This window comes from Euleptes europaea, chromosome 11 (genome assembly GCF_029931775.1).
Source record: "Euleptes europaea isolate rEulEur1 chromosome 11, rEulEur1.hap1, whole genome shotgun sequence".
NCBI classification, from domain to species: Eukaryota; Metazoa; Chordata; class Lepidosauria; order Squamata; family Sphaerodactylidae; genus Euleptes; species Euleptes europaea.
In genome coordinates, this window is record NC_079322.1 from 46,826,984 (window position 1) to 46,851,689 (window position 24,706).

Here is a 24,706-nt window from a genome sequence, read left to right on the forward strand (position 1 = left end):
AGGAACTCTCTCGGTCCAATGTCCAGAAAACAGTAATAATAAAAAATACTCCGCTAAGGTCTGCAGGATGGATGGATTTTATGACCAGCAAGTGCCTTACATGGTCACCAGTGTGAGTGATCAGATCTAAAGTTATTGTTTTAAACTTGAATCTCAGTGTGCGTGGGGGGGGGGGGTGAAGAGTAGAGGTGTATTTTTTGTTGGGGGGTGCGGATATCTGCTTTGTTGTTGCGTTAGGGTTCCTATGCTTTGCTGGCACCGTGGAGTTTTATTTTAATAAATGCTCCCCACCCTGACAATTCCTAGCTGGATGAAAGCAAAATCCACTTCTTCTTCTTCTTCTTTTTTAAGTGTTGGTAGAAGAAAACCAGCTGCTCCTTTCCAAGTTTTTGGTTGGGATTGTCTGCCCTGGCGGGAAGAGTGAAATGGACATAAATTTGTTTAATCCTGTCTGTTGTTTAAGACTTTTCAAAACTCTTTGACAAATAAGGCTCGAAAACAAAGCAGCCTATTGGCATCCTTTCCTTGTTCTCCCAAAGAGCTGAAATGAAGGGTCTGTTTTTTTAAAAAAAAATTCTCTTGTGTAGGTGTTACCACTGGAAATTGCCAAAAATAGCTCTTATTTTTAAGGCTGTGTTGCTCAGGAAAGTATAGGTGTGTGTTCAGATGTGTATTTGGGTAGGTGGGCTGAGTCAGAAAGACTGGAGGAAGGTTAATGCTGTCAGTAAACTAACAGGTTGAAATGAGTAGCTGGGTCAATAGAGAAAGCTTTCTCTCTTTGGGCTTGTAATGCTTTTAAAATGCTGATTGTATGGGGCTGTCACCTTGCCTCCAGTTTTCCTCTTTTTAAAGTAACCAATCTTTTCTATTTGTAGAATCCCTGTGGGAGAAACTGTAATGAGCGACCAGCAAACGTCAGGAAAAGAAAATTCATTAACAGGGATTTGGCTCATGACTCAGAAGGTGAGGGTTGTTGGGGGGGGGGGGAAGAGAGATAACTTTGCTCCCCTCTTAATACCAAGTTACTCCATGAAATGCTTTTTCATCTTTGAGGGAGAATGGGAGTGTTTTGTGTGGGCTTTTTTGTTTGTTTGTGCCTTCCTGGAATATTTGTCTCAAACAAACAAATTTATTTATAGGAGTGAGACAAGAAAAATCACATTTAACAATGTGACACAGGCTGACAAAAACAATTTCGCCGCTCTGTCGTTGTACCTGCCGTGACTCACTCCCTCTGGGGAAACGTATCCCTGCTCAGAAGGGATGTAAATAATATCACAAATCTGAAATGGGGATTGGGCAAGGTTTGGCATGATGGCTTGTGGAAAGGCTTTGTTGCCTCTAGGCCTGACCTGGGCCAAACAGAATTGCCCTGGCGCTGCCTCCAACATCACTTGATGCTGACCTCTGACGTAGACCCCTTGCCAGACTGGCGCGCGGATCCCATCACCATCACAGTAGCCTTGTCAAAGGCCTTTGTGTATTGCCCTTCAGTATCTCTACTCTCTCGATTTTAGCCAGAGCTCTTCTCGGTTTTGTCAACGCCAAGGAGATGGACGACTGCATTTGGCATCTGCCAGTCACACCTTAAGCCTCCTGTCGATGTATGGGGCGGGGGGGGGGAAACTATGATACAAGTTAACTTCTGTCTGTTCAAAGCAGCTCTGTTGCTGCGTAGCTTCATTTTGGCTCGTGCGTATCTTCTGTGCAAGCCCCATTGCGCTGAAGGGCTGTTCTGCAGCAGCCATGCTTTGCAGAATTGATCCATGATGCCTGCTTTTGGGGTAAGGTGGGGGAAATGTACACCACACAACCTCTTTTTTTCCACTTGAAAGAAATGTGCAAAGCGCTCTGGCCCTGCGTAAACCTGGGTGCTGTAAAGCTAGTTTCAGAAACCGAAACAATGTCCACTCTCCCTCATATAGAGTCAGCTACCCAAAAAAAACCCCTTCGTTTTAGCTGAGGAACTTCTCAAGCATCAAACTACAGACCAATTATTTATAACAACTCTGGAAAGCAGTTAAGAATGTGTGAATACTTCATCAAAAACCTTTCTCCTGTCCACTACTGAATCACGTACTACTTGTGGGTGATCCTAATATTCAAAGACAGCTTCACTAATTGACAGGATGAAGTTCTGCAATTCATGTGCTTAATCTAGTGTTATGTAGACTTCAAAAATACGTAACACTGGTGTCCAATTCTGTTCATTCTTGGATCTTTTTCTCTCTCCTCTTTCTCTCTCCCTCCGAGTGTGAACTCGAGTGCTCTGACCAGTGCTGTGACCCGTGTACAATAAATATACGTGTAGAGTTAGGAGATGGCATGGCCATGCCTAAAAATAAGAAATGGATTTTATTTTGCCAATTTTTTGGGGTAGTGCTGTATATTATCATATGAATGAGTCATTACTGGGGCAAAACTGTTGAAGTCAGCAGTGTAGCGGTTTGTGCAAGGGCTGCTAAAGCTGGCCTGAAGTTGTGGGTTGTTTTTTTTAGGGAGAAACAAGATTATGTGAATTAAAAGCTGACTGAATTGGTGTTTGGGTGGCTAAACTGGCATTCTGTTCCATACCTGCAAGTTACTGAAAGGGGGAAATCATGAATATTGTTGGGGATGAGAGCAAAAGGAAAGAATTCTGTTGCATATGTTTCTTGTGGGATCTGAATAATAATAAAGGTTATGGTAATAATGATAATGAATTGTGATCTGTGACCAGGGTATTTCCAGTTTCCTCTCTGTGTATGAGGTCAGACAAAACAGTATTTATAAATGTGATCTTCAGGGAGGGGAGAAAAATTAGCTTTCAGTCTATAAAACGAGCAAGGCATTGGTCTCTTATCCATCCTCTTCCTCTCTTCTTAGAACTCTTTCAAGATCTGAGCCAATTACAGGAGACGTGGCTTGCAGAAGGTAAGGGGGGGGAGAGCCTTGTTAAAAAAAAAAGAAGGGAAAAACAACTCTGGAAGGGGAGGAGGGGGGGAGGGAAGAAAAAGTCCTGAACTTGCTGTCTTAATGTTCAGCCCAATTAATTGAGCTCTAAAAGAGCCACCTCATGTGTCATGCATACATTAGAGCCTCTGATGAGTCTGTCTTTGGGGACTGTGGGGCTGCTCTACCCAGTGTCATCACAAATTACCAGGAGAAATTGCTTCTAGCTCACAATCACATCTGCTTTTGGCAAGAACTAATGCACCAAGACTTCAAGTTTCCAAGCCCTCTGTTCAGATTTTAATTGCAATTGATCAGGTTTATATTATTGTTCCTCAAGAGACTGCATACAGCCAGAACTGGACTTGCTCTCTTTCCTTTAGAGCAGGGCGTGCGATTGTTTGGTACTCTGATGGAAGTACTTTTCTGATGGCAGAATATAGTTTCTCTGGGTTCATCAGGACGGGATGCTTCAAGATTTAAGTGCAAGTGTCTTCTTCCCACCTTGCTCACAACACAGAACATTAGGTGTGTATTGAATGCTTAAAGAGCAATGAGGTTTATTCTTTTCTTTTTTAATTTTGGGAAGCTTTTAAAAAGAGAGTGGATTTTCCCCCTCCTCTCTTGTTTTCTAGCGTTCGCTTGAAATCAGATATAGTTACTCTATTATTGACAGTTTTAAAGGGGAAAAAAATCTCTAGTTGTAAATGTGAATTCACTTGAGCAGTGGAGAGGAGGGTTGAACAAAAGGAGAGATTGTGAAGTTTTGAAAAGGCAAGGGAAGTTGCTCCTAGCTGAGGTATATATTTTAACTTAAATGTTTATGCTCTTGTCTGTGACGCACTTGGCTATTTAAAAGCTTGTTTATTTCCAGTATGGTGATGACTCAGTATAGATCCTGTGTTCTGTAATATCTCTATCACTTTCTCTAGAACAGCAGGCTGAATTAAACTGCATTCAGATATTACCAGATCTATGCATGTATTCTGAGTTATGTGCATTGATGAGAGTTTTTATTTTTATCTAACTGAATGTGTATTATTGTTTGTTGACTGGACTTGCCCTTTCTTTCAGAAAGGGGAAGCAGTAGGGAGACCTGCATGTGATGGATTCACATAGAAAAGAGGAAATGTTGTAATGGTATCCAGGCTGACTAGCTATTTTGATATCTCTTCATATAGTTTGCCAAGTACTGAGCCTATAGCGTAAGCTTTTCCTAATCCCTTATTCTCAGCCGTGCCTTTGCTATCTGGCATTAGTAAGGAGATAAGATACTCTGCATGCATAGAGGTGGGAAACTTTAAATTGGAAGAACCTTTATAATGAGTTCGGTTGCAGTGAAATCCCCCTTAAAACGCCACAGTGACTCACTATGTTAAGGTAACTCCAATAAGGACTTTGTAAAGCTGTTCAACTTTTTATTCTTCTTAATAAGACAGAAGATTGTCACAACTCTAAATATTGTGGGAGGCGGGTGGATTGGGAGAGGAAGACTTAGTTCTTCTGTGATGCCTGGTTTTCAATTTGAAACCAATATAAATTGTTTGGCTCTATTGAGGTAACTTGAGAGTTACTTGTATGTTGGGGGTATTTAATGGGCGAATCATTATTGGACCCACTATTCCTGCTTTAAAACCATAGTGCTTTTAAAAACTTCTTCACATAACCCAAACCAAATATTTTTTCACCTGTATATGATGTCATAATCTAGAAATGTCAGAAAGCAGTTTTGTGAGTGTGGGTGTGCATGCATGTGTGTACAATTCACACAGTGGTGAAAAATCTATCGAGCAGGAAAGTTAAAGTCCAGTGTTTCGACAATGTTTCTTTAATGAGAGATTTATACAGAAACATTAAATATTGTTGTAACCATGCTTTAGAAGTGACTTATGCTTCTAAAGGTGAAGTTGATGTACACTTATGCTAGAAATGTCGGGGGAAGGTGAGTTTTGGGGAAAACAGAAAGTTTTTAAAGCAACAACTTGGCAATAATTGTTTGTACCTTAAACAAAGGGGAAAACAGAAAGTTTACAGAACACATGTGGGGGGGTTGTTTTAAATCCTCTGCAGTTCTTGCAGGGCTGACGTTCAGTTATGGAACCGAACTTGAAATTAGTACTGTTTTCCTACTGTTCAGTTTGTTCATTTAGATCCTCCTGGATCTCTAGAAAGTTACATGGCTGCCAAACTAGCAGTCTTGCCGTTTATTATGTTTTTTTAAATTTCGTGATTCTTGGTAGCCAGGAAAAGTGACCATGATATTTTAACCCCCCCATTTAATAGAACCCCCCAGTTGCCATTGCTGTATGAGTTCTGAGCTACCACTTGGGTAGTAACCAGGTCAGAAACATTTGCTTATTGTGCTGCAACATGCTTAACTGGGGCTCTGAAGAATAGAGAGGGGTGGAAAAGAGAAAGAATTGTCCTTAATAGTTGAGATGCTTCAGCTGCATATTTATCAGTATCCCTATTCTTCCTTGGAGAATGTTGCTTAAAATGAGTAATCATAAACAGTCTATTCTCTTTTCAGCCGATGCGCAAAAGTGTCCTTGGAAACAATGGGATTTACATATGTATTGGAGGTGGAAAATAATTCAAAGTGGTGAATAGAAAACAGGCCATTTTACTTTGTTTCTGTTTGTCTGATGTACACTGTGCCAAACTCTGAATGTCACATTCAAAAATATGTTGCATCCTGTAGCACTAGAATTGTAGACAGTTTGGCAAAACTTTGTTGTTTCCTTCTCTTGCATGTAAGGAACAGAGATAATTCTCCCTGCCCAGAAGAAATCTGTAGTCTTTAGTTGCCTTGCTGTGGCTTAAAATGAAAAGGCGATAAGTATCAGAATGAAAATGAGTCTGGTTTGGAAGTTAAGTGTTTAGTAAAGCATTAATATTGCTTCCAAAAATCACATTCGGGTGTCAGTTCTTCCTTCATGTGGCCCATACATTTCCTCTAAATCCACCTTCAAGTGATATGTTTCAGTATGTTGGGGGTAAAGCTGTGGTTCATTTTTGTTCAAAGAATACTACAGTTCCTCTATTTGACCCTGCATACAAAAATCTCCTCTGTTGAATCTATAGATATTGCATTAAGTTGTTCTTGGCAAACATAAGTTAACCATTGACTTGAAATAATTGTCTCAACTATGAATATAATGTATTTTGCATTATGGAAGCTCCTGCTGCTTGTTCTGCAACAAAAAGAAGAAAATAACTGGTGCTGAAAGCCTGCTGTGTCGGGTGGAAACACTTTATGGTTGAAAGAGGAATAAAAGTAAAATGAAAGTATGCTAAAATCCTTATTGAATAGAATAACTACAAGGTAAATATTCTAAGAGGTGATGAAAATCCCGTTAGCATTATTATTGATTTGACAAAATGTCATCTAGAATTTTAATGGAGACTAATCTGTTATTAATCAAAGGGACAGATGAAGGGATGGTTTCATTCCTCCCTTCATTCCTGTTCAAGATGGCACAGGATATCCTGATAATAAGGAATTGATTTCTTTAAATATATTGGTGCCACTGAATAATGGCCAAATTTGGTGAATGAGCATCAGCAAGAAGTATGTATCAGTTCTTCTGTCACCTGGCAAAGTTTGTATATTATGAGTATTCTGGAAGCAGCGACTTTTGCCTCTCTTAGAAATGAGTCATTACTAATAGGTATGCCCTCCCCACCAATAGTGGCCAATTTCTTACTTCAGTTGGGAAGCAAAATGTGAAGGGACAAGCAATCGGGATGCATGAAACTGGTTTGTCCCACCTACAGTCCCTAGAACTATGGAAATGCCACCCCTGCCCCAGTATCTTGTTGGTGCAATCTGACATGAAGACATTCAATCCTTTACAGCAGAGGTTCCCAAACTGTGCTCCGTGGAGCACTTGGTGCTCTGCGAAACATCTCCTAGTGCTCCATGAAGAGATTGGGGAAAAAAATACTACTGTCATTTGGTTTAGTATATCCGTGCAAGGTGAAAATTAGTTCTCCATGATGAATTTCTCTCCTGAAAAGTGTTCCTGACTCAAAGTTTGGGAACTTCTGCTTTACAGGAAATAAACTGATGATGGGTTAATGGAATTTTGGAACAGCCTTAGTCCAGCAAAACCCAAGAAGTATTTGAAATCTAGTAGAGGGATGTTGACGGTGATGGACCTAGCATGTATTTGGAAGGTTTTTTTTGGGAGGTTGTGACTTCGGAAAATTTGGGGGGAAATAATCCACAAGTCACAAATGGTGCCCAAGGCAAGAAGTGTTGGGGTTTATGAGAAATGTTTCTTTTTAATGTTTAGAGAGCACATAAAATAGTGTGTGGGGGAAGGGTGTTCGTTGAGAATGTAGTGACTTTATGACATTGTTAGACTATGATTAGTATATTTGATCTGTACTGCTCACTACCATCAGAGATTTTTTAAAACGTTATGACAGTTTATAGCATTTGGACTTGTTCAGCATTCATGCACAAGAGCATGTTCCTAAGCCATCCAGAAAACTTGCAGTCATTTTGGAAATGGTGCATTTCAACAGATAGAGTGCTCTCCCCCCCCCCCCGTGATCTTCTGTTATGATAGTTTCCCCCCTTCCCGAATATTCATCAGGCACATAGAAGGAAGCAGCGCTTAATTGATTTGTGACAACTTAGCTGTTGAATAGCTTCTTGTTTTCTGAATAAATCAAAGTAGTACTTCCCAGATCATCTGTTTATTTCCCCCAAGATATTTATCCGTGTGTGTGGCTCCATGAAAGAAATACCTAATTCTTAGATAATCTGAAATCACTGGTATCTGTTTCTAACGGGCTATCAAAACCAGAAGAAATATTATTGGAAATATTAGGGAAAAATTAAGAACTGGGGCTAAAAATAGCTTTCATCTGATCTTCCCCGCCCTGTGGAGTCTATAACTTCCCCCCTTCTTGCAGCAATTTGTTCCAGCGTTGGTGATCTGCTTGACTTTCCATTTATTAAGTTTTGTTCCTTAATGAGGCCTGTGCCGTGTCTGAGACAAAGCATGGAAATGGATGTGTTTGTGTAAAAAGTTCAAGTTTACTCAGTTCTTGTTCTATCAGGGTGTGACATGAAAAGGTTGTGCTTGGTGCCACATGTTTCTTGCTGGATTCTGTTTTTGTGAATGGAGGCAAGGCTGCAGTTCTGACGGCATGTCTTGAAGAATTGCTTAGGAGATCAGCTGTCTCATTCACTGGCAGAAAGAATGACTCATACATCTTCTGCCTTTTTGGCTGCAGGTCATTGTTACAGTGGATATAGCTGGTTTTAATTAAATATCAACTTCTTTTGCATGGGCTGGTGCCCAGTCCCCCCCCCTTTTGGGGCTTTATTTGCCAGTGAAGAAACTAAACTAATCTGCAATTTATGGCTTTATTCTCCAGCCTGCTTCTGGCTGGCTTGCTACACTCAAATAGGTTTTTCTTTTTTGTTTAATATTAACAGAATATTACATAAGTAGTTAAAAGGCCAAAACCGAAAATACAAGCTTATGCAAATTCACTTAAGGATTGGTCCCACTGAATTCAGTGGTGGTTACTTTTGAGTAAACTGGCACAGGAGCTGGCCCATTTTAATTGGTTTGAAGAAAAGATGCAGATCACATCTTTTTTTAATATCCAGATGCAGATCACATCTTTTTTTAATAATAATTTTTAATAATGATAATAATCTGCACCTGCGACGAGATAAATTGGGGAGGGGGAGAAATGAAGGCAGAGGAACATTTGGTGGTCAGGCTTATGGAAAGATCGGACGTGACTCATTCAAGTCAGAGTCCAAAACTTGGGGGACCGCTTGCTCTGTTAATGCACAGTGAACCTGTTAGAGTCATTCCCGCTATTGCCAATATTGAAACACAAGAGGCTTTGGGAGTATATATAGTTTTCCTCCCATCCTAATTGCATTCTATGGACAAATAATCTTATTCTGTAAGGAAATCATCATGTGCATTATATATAAAATCATGTTCAGCAAATGTTCTTGTTGACATGCCCCCTTTTCCCCCTGCTGCCATCGTATTCAAAACCACTGTACCTTTTATGACAGCTTCATAGAATTGCAGCGTTGGCGTTGACAAGAAAAGAGGAAATGAATGATACATAAATATGCCTGTAGTTACAGCCCTCCGAAGTCATATTTCTTTCTTTTCAGGCATCCAGATTAGTTCTCCTTAACTGTTTGCTAGCTGGTCCTTCAATGCTGGTGGTGCAAAAGTTCTTTGGAGTCGTAGAAGTCTGTCATGCGTTGTCTTCAAATCAGTGCAGCTGCTTTTTTTGGGTAGGGAAAATTGATCTGGTGGGAGGGGGTGGCTGGAAGAGTCTCTGCTTCCTTTTCCTAAGTGAGTTTTGATTCTGTATCTTTCTTTTTTTTTAAATGTAAGCAACATATTAATTCTTTGTATGTTGTCTGTAGTGCTCGTGTTTAAATTCTTACATTTGAGTTTTGAGAGTATTAATACACGTCCAAAGGAGAAAGTTTTTATCCCCAGGGACGTATAAAATATCAAAACTCGTATCTCATGACATTTGCTTTTACTTTAAAAAGCTTAAATGCCTGCTAGGTTTAAACCTCATTCCCCACAGGGTTCAAAAACTACTCTACATAATAAATTATTTTGAGTAAATTAGTAACTTTTAATCTTAACTGTTCTTATAAAATGATGCGCAGTGACTTTTCCCATTGTGTGAGTATTTCTTGCGGAAAACTGTCTTGGGTAGCTGGACACCCCTTCTGGTATCATCCTGACTTTGAAAGTGAATTTGTGGATACATTAAAGCTAGTGACTGGAAAGAAGTCCGAAAAACAGATTTCTTCTCTGTGTGTTTGTTTTTAAATCCTGTGGCAAAAAGGAAAGCCAAATTTTTGTTTCAATTTTGTAAGACAACTGAAATGTACTCAACTGGTGTATTGAAAGTTAAACTTTATACAAATTTGGTACACGCTCGACATGTAAATAATAAAACGGGCTCAATTCGGCAACTCCTAATTCTCTGTAATAATTCAGGGGTGCACACGCTTCAGAAGTCAGTCCATTTATTTAGGGCAGTCTACAAAGATTTTTAAAAGGTTTAAAATGAACTATGTTACAATTAGTGCTAACATTCTCATCCCTGCATCTTGGAGATGTGTACAGCGTTAATTATGCCTACCTTTATTGTAAATGATCTTGTGAGTGTTGATAAATGTGCTGAAACTTTGTATGGAACCATCTACATATTTTAAGGAACTATTGCAAACATTCTACCGTAATAGTCCGACTGTTTATAGATACATCCGTTTCCCCCTCCCTTTTACTTTATTGCTTAGCATGACAATCAGATTGCTGTCCCCTGTTCAGTCGCTGAATGAAACCACTTGTGGAATGTTGATGTTAAATTCTTTCGGTTTTTTGCTTGGGTTTGTAAGCTAGAATAATGACTAGATGTTAAGGGTTGGTGTTGGGAACCTGGATTCACAAGAACTTAAGAAGAGCCCTGCTGGATCAGACCAGTGGTCCATCTAGCCAAACATCCTGTCTCACACAGTGGCCAACCAGTTCCTCTGGAGGTCCAACAACAGGGCATAGAGGCCGAGGCCTTCCCTGATGTTGCCTCCTGGCACTGGTATTCAAAGGTTTACTGCTTCTAAACCTGAAGGTTCCCTTCAGTCACCATGGCTAGTAGCCACTGAAAGACTTTGAGATCTCCCTTCCCTTCCGCCAAGTTTCTGTTTCTCAGCGTAGAACTCTCTTGCGAGTGAAAATGTTGTTCTGAGCACACAGAAGAAAATGCAGGATGCAGATGTAATGTGTTTTAAAACTATAAAGACATTGCGGTTCCTTTTATTGGGAGAAAGAATGGTAAGTCTTAGGTATCCACCAATTTAAAGCTCGGTTAAAATAGACACCTTGTAGAATCGTAGCTGCGTATAATCCTTGGTTTGGAGTAACAGTTTAAATTTAAAGCTCGGTTAAAATAGACACCTTGTAGAATCGTAGCTGCGTATAATCCTTGGTTTGGAGTAACAGAATAATAGAAAGCTTGATGATTATGCATTGTGGGACGCAGTCTGTCCGCTGTTGGACAGCAAATGCATTGTTTCCTCATAATGTGTCATGGTCTCTTCTACCAAAACTATCTGAACCTTGCCCGTACACCGTGAAATGTTTTTGCTTGAGGGGGACGTGACTTGTGCTCTCTAACACGTATGGCTAACCTATATTTATTTTAGGATTACTTATCTAGGGCTGATGTTGCCTCCATCTCAGATAGTTTAATTTGGTCTGATTCTGAATGTTGAATACAGTCATAAGCAAGTGGGAGTGGTACTTGTAAATCCTGGAAAGTCAGGCCAGAGTTTAGGCAATCGTGAAAAATACTTCAGGAGCTCGAAGGACTTTAGAAGAAACACTCCCCTCGTACAGAGTGTGTGGTAAACCGTTTTTATATATGGGAGGTAGTTTCAGAAACAGTGATATGGTAGGGGTCAGCTAAAAGCTGTTAAGGGAAAACTTGGGTTAGTTTAAACTTCTTGTTTCCTCTGAAGGAACTCCTTGGGGTCCCCACCTAAGCACCCAATTGTACAGTCAACAATATTTTTTTGGTCTGGGCAGACTAATTCCATTACACTCTTCTTTCCTTTGACTGTGTGTGTGTGTGTGTGTGTGTGTGAGAGAGAGAGAGAGAGCTCACATCCCATAGTGATGGAAAGTCTGTTTATTCATTAGTATTCTAATTTTCCAGTATTGTTTGTGTGTTCCTAAATCTATAAAATATAATGTACATATAAACCAGAAAGTGGAAGCCTATGTCAGCTTTTACTACTTGAAGAAAAATGATATGGGCTATTGCTCTATCTAGTTTTTAAGTCTGGCATTAGCACTAACTACTATACGACTGAATTAATTTGTTAATGTTCATTTTATTAAGAGAGCCTACAATTGTTATCTTCATGAACCAAGTTCATTTGTATATTTGATTGGCCAGTAAGCTCCCTGGAAGAGCGCTCTGAGCAAACTAGTGAAACAGGCAGTCCTGTGCAGAGTTACTCCAGTCTAAGTGGATTAAAATCAGTGGGTTTAGGCTAGAGTAACTTTGCATCAGATTGAACTGTGTGATTGCCAACGTAGTCTTACTTACAAGGCAATAAAACTGTAATTGATCTTGGTGGAACTTAATTCTAAGTAAATATATATAGAGAAGCCCTTAATTGTATGCAAATGGTTTGGAAGTTGGATAAAGACACGAGATTTTGCTGTACAAGATTTTGCAACCACCTTCATTTGGTCTATTTTTGGAGAACTGTTGGCAGATGCAGAGAATCCGTGGTGATCCTAGCACAATTTTGGTTTGTTTCAGCTCTGATCTAGAAGTTCAGAAGATGGCAACATTCTACTAAAATAGTTATAAGTTTCCATCTGTGGTAAAATAAAATAAAGTGTGCTACTCTTGAATGAGGAGTCTGGAGTTAACTTGAAGAATGCAGTTAAAATTGGTGCAGAGTGGTGCAAGAATTTCATGCAGTTGAAAAAGAAATACATTTTTCTTTTCCAGCCTACTTAATTAATACTCTCCTTAATGAATACTCTGTCTTCCTCATGCTTCTACCAAAGCCTTACTTGTCTCGATAAGAACTGCAACTGTTCATAGGTAGCGTTTTCAAAAGCTTCTTGAGGGCTGGTGCACACTTTGTATGTTGGTTTTTTGGTTGCTATGCCAAGTGTTACTTGTGGGCCAGTGTTGTGAGTGCAACTGGGGAGTTCTGGGTTCAATTCCCCACTCCGCCAAAGAAGCTCCCAGGGTAACTGGAACAATCATTCTCCAAATTATCTGCCTCAGAGTTGTTATGAGGGTCAGAGGGATTGGTCCATATGCAGCACCCGCAGGCCCTTAAGGACTGTGCAGGATGAAAATTTAATAAATAACCACTGATTGCTACATAGATGCATCCTTCTCTCTAAACGTTGACTTAGAGGTAAGCAGAAATCTCATGTGTGTAACTGCTGCCTGTCTCCTAATTTAATGTAGGGATGGCTTGATACCACTGTTACCTTATTTATTGAAGTAAGTACATAGTGTTCTGATGTGTGCTCAACATGGGAATTAAAGTGTACAGGTAATTCTCCTAATCACTTCCACCCAGCAAGTATTTTCAAATATATTTCATGTTGCTTTTCATGCTTAATTTGAATTTTAATGAATACTAATCTTACCCCTGATTTTTTTGTTTGTTTTTGTTTTCAACCAGTCCTAATGGTTAGGATCATTTCATGCATTAGCGGCGTGTGTATGTTAATTCTTTCCTTTCTGTCTCCTCCCTGTCCCCCCACTCTATCTTCAGCTCAGGTACCTGACAACGATGAGCAGTTTGTGCCAGACTACCAGGCTGAAAGTCGTAAGTATAGAATGACTTACCATTTGACTCTTAACTTTTTGGGTGGTGGTTTTGTGTCTACTTTTGCATAGCCAACAGTCGTGTGAAATTTGAGGCTGGTACTCACACAAAGAAAATCAACATTGAACTGTGGCTGGAAAATGTAGTTTAACTGAAGCCTGATGGGTAGCCCATGTTAGTCTGTCAATAGCTGTAGAAAAGAGCAAGAGTCCAGTAGCACCTTAAAGACTAACAACATTTCTGGCAGGGTATGAGTTTTCGTGAGTCACAGCTGTATCTGAAGAAGTGAGCTATGGCTCATGACAACTCATACCCTGCCTGAAATTTTGTTAGTCTTTAAGGTGCTACTGTGGACTCTTGCTCTTTAACTGGAGCAGGTTGTCTTGCGTCTCTTCTTTTGTGCAGGTCCTGCCATGAGGATGGCTAGATGGCTAAAAAAGAAAGACTCCCACCTTCAAATTATGCCAACTCTCTGCTGCTTTGATAAATGCCAGAGTAAAGGGATACCTTTTCTTCTTGCCTCAGCAGTATTAGCCAGCCTTGCCCCTTTGTCTGGGTGTCAGTTGCCACCTTCAGTGCTGGGCAACATCTCTCTGCAGTACAGGAATGCTGCACAAGAGGCTTTGAGGGGATAAGGCCAGCTTGTGATTCTAGATAGGGTATTTTAACAGCCATAAATGTCTAGTCTGGCCAATAATTTTTTACTGGGAGCATGTTAAGGAATGTCATATGTTAGCTGTGCTGCTGAAACCCTAAATGCAGTCAGGCCCTGGATACACCTCCCTTTTAACATGTACTTGTGTCTCCTGGTAACGTTTCTGCACAACTTATTCCCAAACAGCGGCTTGATTGGTTAATTTTAAGTGAAGCTCCTGTGGCTGTTGGTTGAAGGGCAAGTTTACATGAGTGGTTAATACGCCAGTCACACGATCGTCTCATCTGTGACTGTTCCTGCCATTGACTGCTAGTGTGATGGAAAGGACCAGGCTGTCAAATGAAAACTCTTAAGGGACGCGTGAATAAACTGACTGTGTGAATGGTATCTAACTCAAGAATTGCTCCTCGAGGTTTCTGTTCTGGAAATAAATTGGTACATTCTGATTCCCCAAAGAAGGAAGCTGGAAAAGGCTGCTCTCAGGTTTGTAAACACGTAGAGCTCTTTTACTGTGCCTGTGTTCCTTAATCTTATTTCTGTGGCATCTAGGTTTCCTACACTACACTGTTTGCCTGTTCATTCTGGGATTTCATTTCCTTGAGGTGCCCAGACTTGCTTCTGAGGTGCTGAATCTAGCCAACCTTTATATATCCTAGTGAATCCTGGATCGAGTGAAGCCTTGAGGTTTAAGGCTTGGTTCTAGTGAACTGTTGAGTGGAACAGATCTTCTCCCCTTCTGTCTTCTGCAGAGGCTCCCTTGCATCCCCTCTGCCCAAGTCATTTCAAAGGGGGTTGGTGGGACATTTTGAGAACAGTCTGAGTTAACAGCACAAGGGGTTGTTGTAGGAAGGAGGGATTAGTGAAAATCATTTTCCCCTAGGGTAAACAGGTGTGCCTTTCTGAACTACCAGCTATTCCTTTAAGAAGTATACACAGTCTCAGGGAGGAAGACATGAGTCCGCCCTGATGGAGAGTTTGTATTGATGGTGCATATATCAAGTATACTTTGCCTGGGTCCACAGTGCATGCCCATGTTACCGTGCCATCCTGAGAATTCTTTCCTGGGAGTTACCCCTAAGAAGAAGAGTTGGTTTTTATTTGCCGACTTTCTCTATGACCTTAAGGGAGAATCAAACTGGCTTACAATCACCTTCCCCTCCTCACAACAGACACCCTGTGAGGTAGTTGAGGCTGGGAGAGTGGTGACTAGCCCAAGGTCACCCAGCTGGCTTCATGTGGAGAATTGGGGGAGCCAACCCAGTTCACCAGATTAGCGTCCGCTGCTCATGTGGAGGAGTGGGGGAATCAAACCCGGTTCTCCAGATTAGAGTCCACTGCTCCAAACCACCGCTCTTAACCACTACTATTGAATAGATGTGAGTTTGGATTCTGAGAAGACCTCTCCCCCCTCCCCCAACCTCAGGATGTTCAACAAGCAAGGGTTTGAGAATGCATATTTTAGAGCAGAAGTTCTTGACGTTTATAGCTATGTGCCTCTTTAAATCAGAGGTATAAAGCTGCTAAAATTAGATCTCCTTCCAAATGTGCTGAGATAGAAAAAGCAAAACTGTACCTGATGATTCATGTTCTCTCTGGTGGGGTAGAGAGGAAGCAGGGGCTGCTCTATAAAGAACTTTAGGTATTGGCAGCGCAACCCTCAGAATGGGAAAACTTGATGTTGAACTTAATGTGAACTGGAAAGGGACGCATCAAACGGCACTCTGTATTGTACTATTGAAAAGCAATATGTGGTCATACATACACATAATTCTGCCAGAAAAGGCTACAGCCACAATTCCTGCCTGTCCCCAATTTCTCTCTGAAGAACCACAGGTTGATCCTATCACCACCTTTATTTCGAGAATAAAGCTGCCTTTTTGTGGTGGAAGAGTCAATAGTGGTGACTTTCTTCCCTCAGTTGTCGTGATTAATGGGGTTTTGTAAAACTTCCTCACTCCCATTGAATTCACGCATGGTCACATCCTGAAATGAACGTCAAATGTCACTTTCAGGATAGGGTAGCGTGATATTTTACTAAGGTCCTGTTTGTGCTTCGTAAGATCTACTTTATCAATTGAAAAATTAGTCTTCCTCTTCAAAAATGGGCAGCGTTCTGGGTAAACGGCCTATACTTTTCTCGAGCAAGCTTAAAAAGCCTAGTGTTGTAACTCAAGTCAGCTATAATTCTGTTTGTTGTGCGGTATCTTGTCAGGGGATGTTTTTGTCCCAGTTAGTTAAATCTCATTCTCAAAAATGACTTCTTTCACAACATTTCCTTATTTCAGCTCACTGGAAAACGTTTCCCCCCCCCCCCAATTTTCTTAAACAAGTTATTGATTGAACACTGTAACCTTTAAAATCAGGAGCCTGTTAATCTTAACATTAAGGTGTTACAAAACGGTATTAAACTGATACTTGGGATAGAAACGTGTTGTACCATATTAAGCAGTGTGGTTAAATAATAGCCTCGAGCTCCTTGTAAAACTGTGCCACTTTTTATGCATGGAGTGAAATTTGATTTATTAGCTTGAAATGGAATTTAGACAATAAAGTATTTTAACTTTCTGAACAAAGAGCTTTCTTTACAATGTCACTATTGTTATGCAGGAACTTTGAAAGCCATCTCTAGCCCTGTTCACATGTTGCAGAGTATGCACATACAGCCTGCATGTATGTGAATGTACCTGTTTGTAATAAAGAGCCAATGTGTGTTCACTTTACCAATGCCTGGATAAATGTTTCAATCACAAGTTCAGCTGTACATGAATTGAATGTAACAGGAGAATTGCTCAGTGCGTGTACAAAGAAAAATCAAGTCTGTGCTTTACATGGATTGCATGCATGTTCACTGTAATTTGTGAACAGGGCTTTTGGGTGTTTGTTAGCAGAAATCTTGCTACATGTAAATGGTTTAATATGCTAATATCCTATTAGGTTTGGGATCTGTAAGTTCACAGTCTACATTCAGCATCAGCACTGAATGCCAAATGGGTATTCAAAAAAATTATCTAGAAGTTTGAAGTTTTACTAGTGCTTTGTTTTGCCAGCTATTGTTGTTGCAAATCAAGTCAATGATTCTTGAAGAATGATTACAAACTGCAAACTGAGGAAAAAAGTTTTAAAAACTGTGTGGGGTTCTGGGTTAAATGGGGTGTATCCTATCACTCAATTGAGCATATTTTATTTATTTATTAAAATACTTATACCCAGCTTTCCTTTTGGCTCAAATTTGAGCTTTCCTTTCTCCAGCTGAAGTGTCTCTTTCCTCAAAAGTTGAAGGAAGGTTCCTCAAGCTGGAGAAAGGGTTCTTGGAGGATGGTTGGATTCATCTCATCATTTGCCCTCAGATATTAACAGTGTAGTGTTGTTCATACTTAGTAGCAGGCATCAGTGCATTTATTTATTTGTTTACAAAATGTATATCCTGCCTTTATGCCCTTACCCACCTTCAAGGCGGCTAACAATTTAAACTGCACAAGGTAAAATAACATTATCCCTAGATGAATGAGGAATTCCATGCACAAAAGTATCCTGTGTGTTAAGTTTCCATTTCTGATCCAGTGGGTGAGGCTGTGAACAAGAACCCCTTTTGAGAAGATCAGAATCCAACCAGTCAGTAGTTTGTGGGTGGGGTGGATTTAGTTCCTCTTGCTCCCCATTCCCTGCCTCAATGCTGATCAACAGGATTTTAGCCTATGGGAAAGATCTTTGTACATTCAGCGCTAAACTGAGATACTGGGCTTCAGAAACAGGGCTACAGAATTTATAAAATACTCCTTTTAAACAATTTTATCATTTTGTGTCTGCCGAAGTAATCAGAGGCGCTGCTCAAATTGTAACATGTTCTTCTCTGCGGGCATGTTCTGCTGGAGCTGTTGCTCGTTGGCTTTGCAGTCATCTCAGGGCATCTCCTCTGTTGTGGCTGTGAGTTGGAGCCATGTTTGGAAGATGCAGGTGGCGCTCATGCATGACTGCAGTTGTACTGCTGTGATCTCATTGCTACCATCTGCAGAGGACCAGAGTAATGTTGGCATGAGTTTCCTTTCTGCCGCTCGGTTCTGTTTGGAGGGAGAAGCCGTGTTGCATTCTCTTCCTACGGCTCACTATGTTGAAACAGCAGCTGGAAGGAAATGATGCTGCAGCGATTACTGTGTCTTTTCAGTTTGTTGATTAAAAACAAAAAAACCCCACCACTTCGATCAAGCTACTGAACCAACTATCAAGTATCTGATAGAAAGGGATGTTTTAAAATGCCTAACAGTACAGGACCATTTATCTTGTTCTGAAAGTCTTGTGTTGAAAGCTGAAGCCAAGACGGTCAAAATATCACGTTACTTGCTTCCTACATTTTATCCTGTGTGGGTCCAATCTGGCAATGTTCATCTAGATTGAGTTGTTAGCAGTATGCCATAAGTCAACTCAGTTAGGCCTGAGTACCACTGTGTCATATAAAAGTTCCTTTTTGACTTTCCTCTCATTTCAGATGAGCAAAAATGTAGTAGTACATTTGATTGTGTCCTCTTATTCGGACTTCTTCCATAGCTTAATTTTGTGCCTAGCCCCAAGCATTATCCTGTATTTAGCAGGAGTATTCTTACCTCTAGAAGATTGTGGTGGGGGGGGGGCACTACTTAAATTTGATGCAGCCTGTTCCTCATGGACATAACAAGGGAGAGCTTTTGCCATGAAGCTTCTCTTAGTCAATAATGCCTTTAATCTGTGGTTGTAGTAGCAATTTGAAAGCTTTATTTTGGTTTTAATAAGTAGTTCTTGTTCTTCTGCAGACAGTGTAGGTTTTGTTTCTTTTGTTTTTTTAAAATGGAACTCCTAACTCTGAAGGGTACAGAGACCTTGATATATTTAGCTTCGGTATTGATCTGATACACAACTGGCACAATATGACTATAAAACAAATGGCTGGTCCCTGCCAATGTATATAGACAGTATTGATGTCTAATCCTTTTGGAAAGTTTATTTAAAAAAAAAAAGAGATGACCTTGTGAGGCAAAGGCTTTGCTCGGGTAAATCGCCCTCATATCTTTTCAGGAAAAGTGGCAGTTATAGGCTCTTCCTGTGTTTTGACTGTACTTTTCGGTATTTAAGGCATTTGTGAAATTAACTAATCTAGTTATGTCTAATCTTTTGGCTGGTTCTTGAGTCCTAGTAAGTGGGTACTATTCCCAAACTTTCTCTTTGCCACTCATACCAGATTTCTGTACTGTTGGTTGGCATTAACCACGTTTTCTGTTGATCTTTCATCCATCATGGTATGCTGAGGTTTCTACATGATACCCAAGTCTATATTTGTAGTTCTTTCAATTTTTTAAAAAAATCTACCATCGGGACAGCACATTGGAAAACAAAAGGCTAGAAATTTAGAAGAAGAAGAGTTTTTATATGCCGACTTTCTCTACCACTTTAGGGAGAATCAAAGTGGCTTACAATCACCTTCCCTTCCCCTCCCCACAACAGACACCTTGTGAGGTAGGTGATGCTGAGAGAGCTCTAACAGAGCTGTAACTTGCCCAAGGTCACCCAGCTGGCTTCGTGTGTAGGAGTGGGGAAACAAATCCAGTTCACCAGATTAGCCTCCACCACTCATGTGGAGGAGGGGGAATCAAACCTGGTTCTCCAGATTAGACCACCGCTCCAAATCACCGTTCTTAACCTCTACACCACACTGGCAGTTTTCAATCTGTCCCTTGGCTTCTGAGGAAATGTTGACCTAAAAGAGGTATATATGGTCAGCTATAACTTAGCCTTACTCATTTATCCTAATGAAACTCTTAAACAAATACATCACGTGAATGATGAAGTCTAGTGGTGTGCATATTAATGCTCCCTATGTATGATTTACACTGTATACAGAGTCCACTTATACAGGAATCCTGGCATGGAAGTAGTCATAGTCTCAGTCCTCTGACAGAAAATTATGGATTATTATTTTTGGGTCTTGACTCAGGTTATTACAGCACTTGCATTGGTTAGAAGATTCTAGAAACGAGAAGGATTGTACATGAGTGAAAAAGCTTGTCATGAGGGCAACTGTAGATGAAGTCTTTTTAATATCCTCCGTAATAGTACCCTCCCCACTTAAAACAACTGGACTGTTTGGTTACACAGCTTTAGGCAGAGGTTGGTACTAACTTTACACAGTGGAACGTTTCTGTCAATATGGTGGAGTGCTCCATTCCCGAAGGGGAGGCACAGAAAATGCCTGTTAGAGAGCTGCAGCCAGGTGAAGTCCCCTGGCGTATGCCAATGTATTTTCAGATACGTACCTCCGTTTCCCTTTACTTGTTTACTAGTATAAACACAGGTATTTTTTGAAGGGAAAGTATTTTTGAGGCAAAAATACTTTCACTGAAATGCACTTTTATATTAGTAAATGATACCCTGTGTGATTGTGCATTTGGTGTCCTGAACTACATTATAGAGGTCATGTTACTTAAAGAATTAGTCTGACAGTTGAAGAACTGTACAAGGGAAGAGTTTATTTTAAATAGTTTGAAATGGCACTGGGGACCTTGGCTATGAAGTTATATTCAGGCTCTCTGTCAACTTCCATTTGAGACTATCCAATTAATCTGTGGTCTTGTCCAGTTAGGTTTGGCCCAACACTCTCTCCATATGTCATATTGGCATTGTCTAGCTGGAGACAGATAATATTCTCTCTCCTCCCCCCTCCAGACTGAAGGTTGTTTGAATGCTGGATCCTTGTTTCTACTTACTCCACTTTTGTACCTAGGAAACAGGTTCTGCAAGTATCTGAAATGCTTCAAAAATCTTTGGAACCTGTTTGACAAGAAACGTCAGTGGGACAGGAGCCTTTCTCAAGCCGCTTTTATTGTCGGTTTTCTGTCTTAAGACGGAAGATAGTTCTTGGAGTGGGGAAGAGAAATATAGTGCTAGGAGCGCTCTACATGGATTGATTAATGCAGTGTAAAAATGGGAATGAGATGGCTTGGGGATTAAAGAAGAATTCTTTGCAGTACTGAGAGTTTCTCACACCTGTCTTAAATACAGCCTTGTGCTAAAGAATTTGATTTTTCTAAAAAAAAATCAAGCAGCTTGTAGTACCTTAAGAGAAGGTACTACAGGCCTGTAAATGAACAGCATTTTCTTGCCATTAAATAGGTACTGTCTGTATTCCACCTCCCTGCTTTACACCCTTAATACCCATGCTATCTTAATACCCATGCTATCTTGTTTGGGGGCTTCCTAGAGGCACCTGGTTTGGCCACTGTGTGAACAGACTGCTGGACTTGATGGGCCTTGGTCTGATCCAGCACGGCTTTTCTTATGTTGTTCTTATGTTCTTATAGCCAGCCGTTGGTAGGTAGAGTGATTTTGGCAGTCCTTGGATAATCGTGAATTTGGGGGCCTTGGAGAAGGAGATGGATCATGCAACCTGGGCTTTAGAAGTCTACCTTCTAATATTTCTATATTATCTACCGTTATGCAAGCAGCTGATTGCTTTGGGGTTTTTTAAAAAAAGTGTTCAGTTCCCTTTAATTGGAGTATTTTCCTGTCCCTTATTACAGCAGTGGGAAGTACATGCAGTTTATCGACATAAGTAATGGCTCTGTCGTAATGTGAAATAAGCATATGCTGTTCATTAGACATGGTTGCTACTTGCGTTTTGAAGAACAGAGTAATTAATTGGGGCCTGACTTCGGAAATAATGACTGCTTTTAAATAAAATAACCTATAGTTTGATTGCAAATGTGCCTAAAGGTGAAATGTTTTATATTTAGTACGGAGTACTTTTGCAGGAGGAAAATATGGAACAGATTTTTTAAAGCTACTCTATGTATGTAGGATTTGAGAATTTCACTTGACACACAAAAGATGGACAGCTGACTTCTCCCATATATATAGTAGAATAGTATATTTTGATTAAAACAATCTCTTGAAAATGTTGTACTATCATTCCATAATACAAAGGCATGCCTGTTGATCCATTTTAAGAAACAATGTTGGTTCTGAGTAGGGGAAGGCAGCTAGTGAAGCTCCTTCACTTCTGGTTTGATGGTTACAACAATTGTCTGCAACTGCTGTGAATCATATGGAAAGAATCCTGGCAGGAATTTAGGGCTTCCCCCTGGTGAAATTGTTCAGCGACAACATTAAGCATAGGATCAGATTACAAAATTATATGAAAATAAATAATAATTTAGAGGAATAATAATCATTATTGTTATCATATGAATTTTTAAGATATATTTGTGTTGCAGTTTTAGCTGGTCCTTCTGCCAGGAAACTCAGACTGGCAAAACTGGGTTTTCAGAACAAACACACATTTTTTAAATTCTTTTAGCTTGGCTACAGCAGCACAATTGTGTCCCTTGCATCTTCACATGATTCTCTAGGTTGAAAAATGAATAGTTTTTGAAGGTACTAATGAAATGCAGAATAGCTAGAGTTGAATAAAATAATTTTGCGTAAAACATCACAATAGCATGACTTTGGAGGGGGGAATTATTATTACTATTATTACTGCTACTGTGCTGAATTTTATGCATGCCAACTAATAATACCTTGACATTAGCAATTTATGTAGTTTGGAATGGAGTATCTAAAGATTGATACTGGGAAGATATTGTTCTGGACAATGCCTTCCTGATATACAGTCATCCTTGATAGTGTTATGGTCTTGTCATTAGAGTGCTGCTTTTGTCTTTTGACATTTCCAGAACTTTGCAAAAAAATAAATAAATTCTGGATTAAAACTTGAAGGTACGGCTGCACTCGCTTTCAGAAACATACATTTTATGTGGAGAGGTTTTTATCGGGTCCCCAAACAATGGTTGGACACCTTCCTTGTATCTAAATAGTGACTTTGCCAAGTCAGTCAAGACTCATGAATGAGACCATGATGATGCTTCTGGGCCTGTCAGCTGTAGCATTGGCTATGTCAGGGAATCCTGGCATCTCCTTACTTCCTCTGTTGACACTGTCAGTACATTGGCAGGAAGAAAAGGAATCAGTGCTGTGCAGAGCTTTCGGTATTCCTAGAGGGAATCGAACAGTGGCTACATCCAGCATGGTAGCATTGCTTCTGCCTCTGAGCAGTATGCTAGTGTAGGAATCACTGATCTAAAAGCAAGATTAGAAGGATCACCCCTTCCCGCTCATGTGCTCGGGTGAGGATGAAAACCAGCTTGACCTGAGAGGGTAAACATAACATTTTAACAGCTCATTCCTGAGCCTTTCGGCGGCTGGGGACAGCGTAGCTGAAAGGCTAAAAAAAAAGGCCTTTTAAAAGTTATAAAATAAAAAATGGGGAGTTTCGCCCCATTGAGAATAGCGAGGCCGCTCCAGGAATAACCTGGCACAGCAGCGCTATTGCTGGAGGGGGCGTTCCCAGCCTGGAGGGGCTGTGGAAGCTGACTAACGTCAGCTCTGCCCCTGGGAGAGCCTGGGAATGCCCCCCATACCAGTGCCAAATGTCTTTTCTGGGATTTAGGTCCTGGAGAGACTGTGCCGCCAGGGGAGCGGCGTGCAGCTCGGAACTGCCCTTGCCGCCAGCGTAAGTGCCTCTTATCACGGAAAAAGAGGCACTTATGCTGGCAGCGGGGTCATGCTGCCTCTTGAGCCCAGTTGGCCCCCGGGCTCAGGAATGAGCTCGAAGTCAGGAGTTGGCTTGAAGAGTTGCTGGAAGATTTCTGGTTAAAGGCAGATTATTTTATTTCGTTCGGTCCTTTCTGTTCCTTGGGGTCTGATACTGTTCTGAACCTAACACTGCCTTTCTATGGCTGCTCCCAGCCACACAGGAACCCCTTCTGCATGGCCCAGTTCTCTGCTTAAGGGATGAGCATATGAATATGGATCCACCTGTGGTCACTTTCTCTGTGACTGCACATTCTTGTGAATGTGTAACAACACCTGTGGGGCTAATCATGTGAACTTTTACTGTTCATTTGGCACCCAATCGAAGGAGGATGTCAGTGTGGTAGCAAGGGCTCTTCGTAAGCCCCCACATGTGCAGATTTACCTGCATGTTCCTACCACGAGGGATCAAATCACATGGAAGTGAATCAATGCTGTTGGAAACGTGTGAAGAACACCTGCGATGCCTGCTCAAAATATGCACTTATAATTGGGTTATCACAAAGAAGGCGCAAGCCCATCGTCTTTCTCTCCCAAAATGTCACTTCTTTTAAAGGCTGTCCTGGACTTCTCATTGCTAGAGGAATACTTAAAAGGACCAGCGTATCCTCAAGATTACAAATTCCACAGTCCTACAATCTGTCATACAACTAGTTCAGATTTTTAGCTTTACTATTTGATTTAATTCTGGTCTAGAAGAAGAGTATATATAGTATCTCAGTTCTGTTTACATCCATGTGGTGTACAGAGAGTTAATGAGTAAATCTTTAGTAACTTCTCCTTCTGGTTTGTTTTCTCCATGTTGTTGTTGTGAACTTGGCAAGTGAAGCTGCCAGTGTATTAATGCAGTGAATGATTTTGCGAGTAACAAATAGCAATACTTGCCAAGTCACAGAGTGACTGAACAGTGAGGTTGCTTACTGGCTCAGAGTTTCTGTCATTCATATTCCTTAATATTTACATACGAACTTAAAATTTGTGGTTGTGCTATAAACTTGGTTGTGTATTACTTGGTGACTTTAGAAGTGTCTTTGCCAATATTTTGTTTAATTTTCAGTTACTGGTAAGGAGTAGTTTTGAAGACGAGATGAGATTTTTCCACTTTGGACGATGAAATGCCTTTT

The 24,706-nt window shown here is 40.5% G+C and overlaps 1 protein-coding gene across 4 annotated transcripts in view; it reads left to right on the forward strand.

The window, feature by feature from the left end:
- The first annotated feature begins 18 nt into the window (after positions 1-18).
- The window catches only part of ETV1 (ETS variant transcription factor 1), an 87,439-nt gene continuing 62,751 nt past the window's right edge, over positions 19-24,706 (forward strand). The window contains exons 1-4 of one of the 4 annotated variants that reach the window (XM_056857691.1): positions 19-112; positions 876-963; positions 2,866-2,913; positions 13,262-13,315. In XM_056857691.1, the coding sequence (XP_056713669.1) occupies positions 68-112; positions 876-963; positions 2,866-2,913; positions 13,262-13,315 (235 nt within the window). In that variant the 5' untranslated portion in view covers positions 19-67. Of the gene's footprint in view, positions 113-875; positions 964-2,865; positions 2,914-2,991; positions 3,460-13,261; positions 13,316-24,706 lie in introns of those variants that run through there. The other 3 variants (XM_056857689.1, XM_056857688.1, XM_056857690.1) reach the window with 3 other exon arrangements.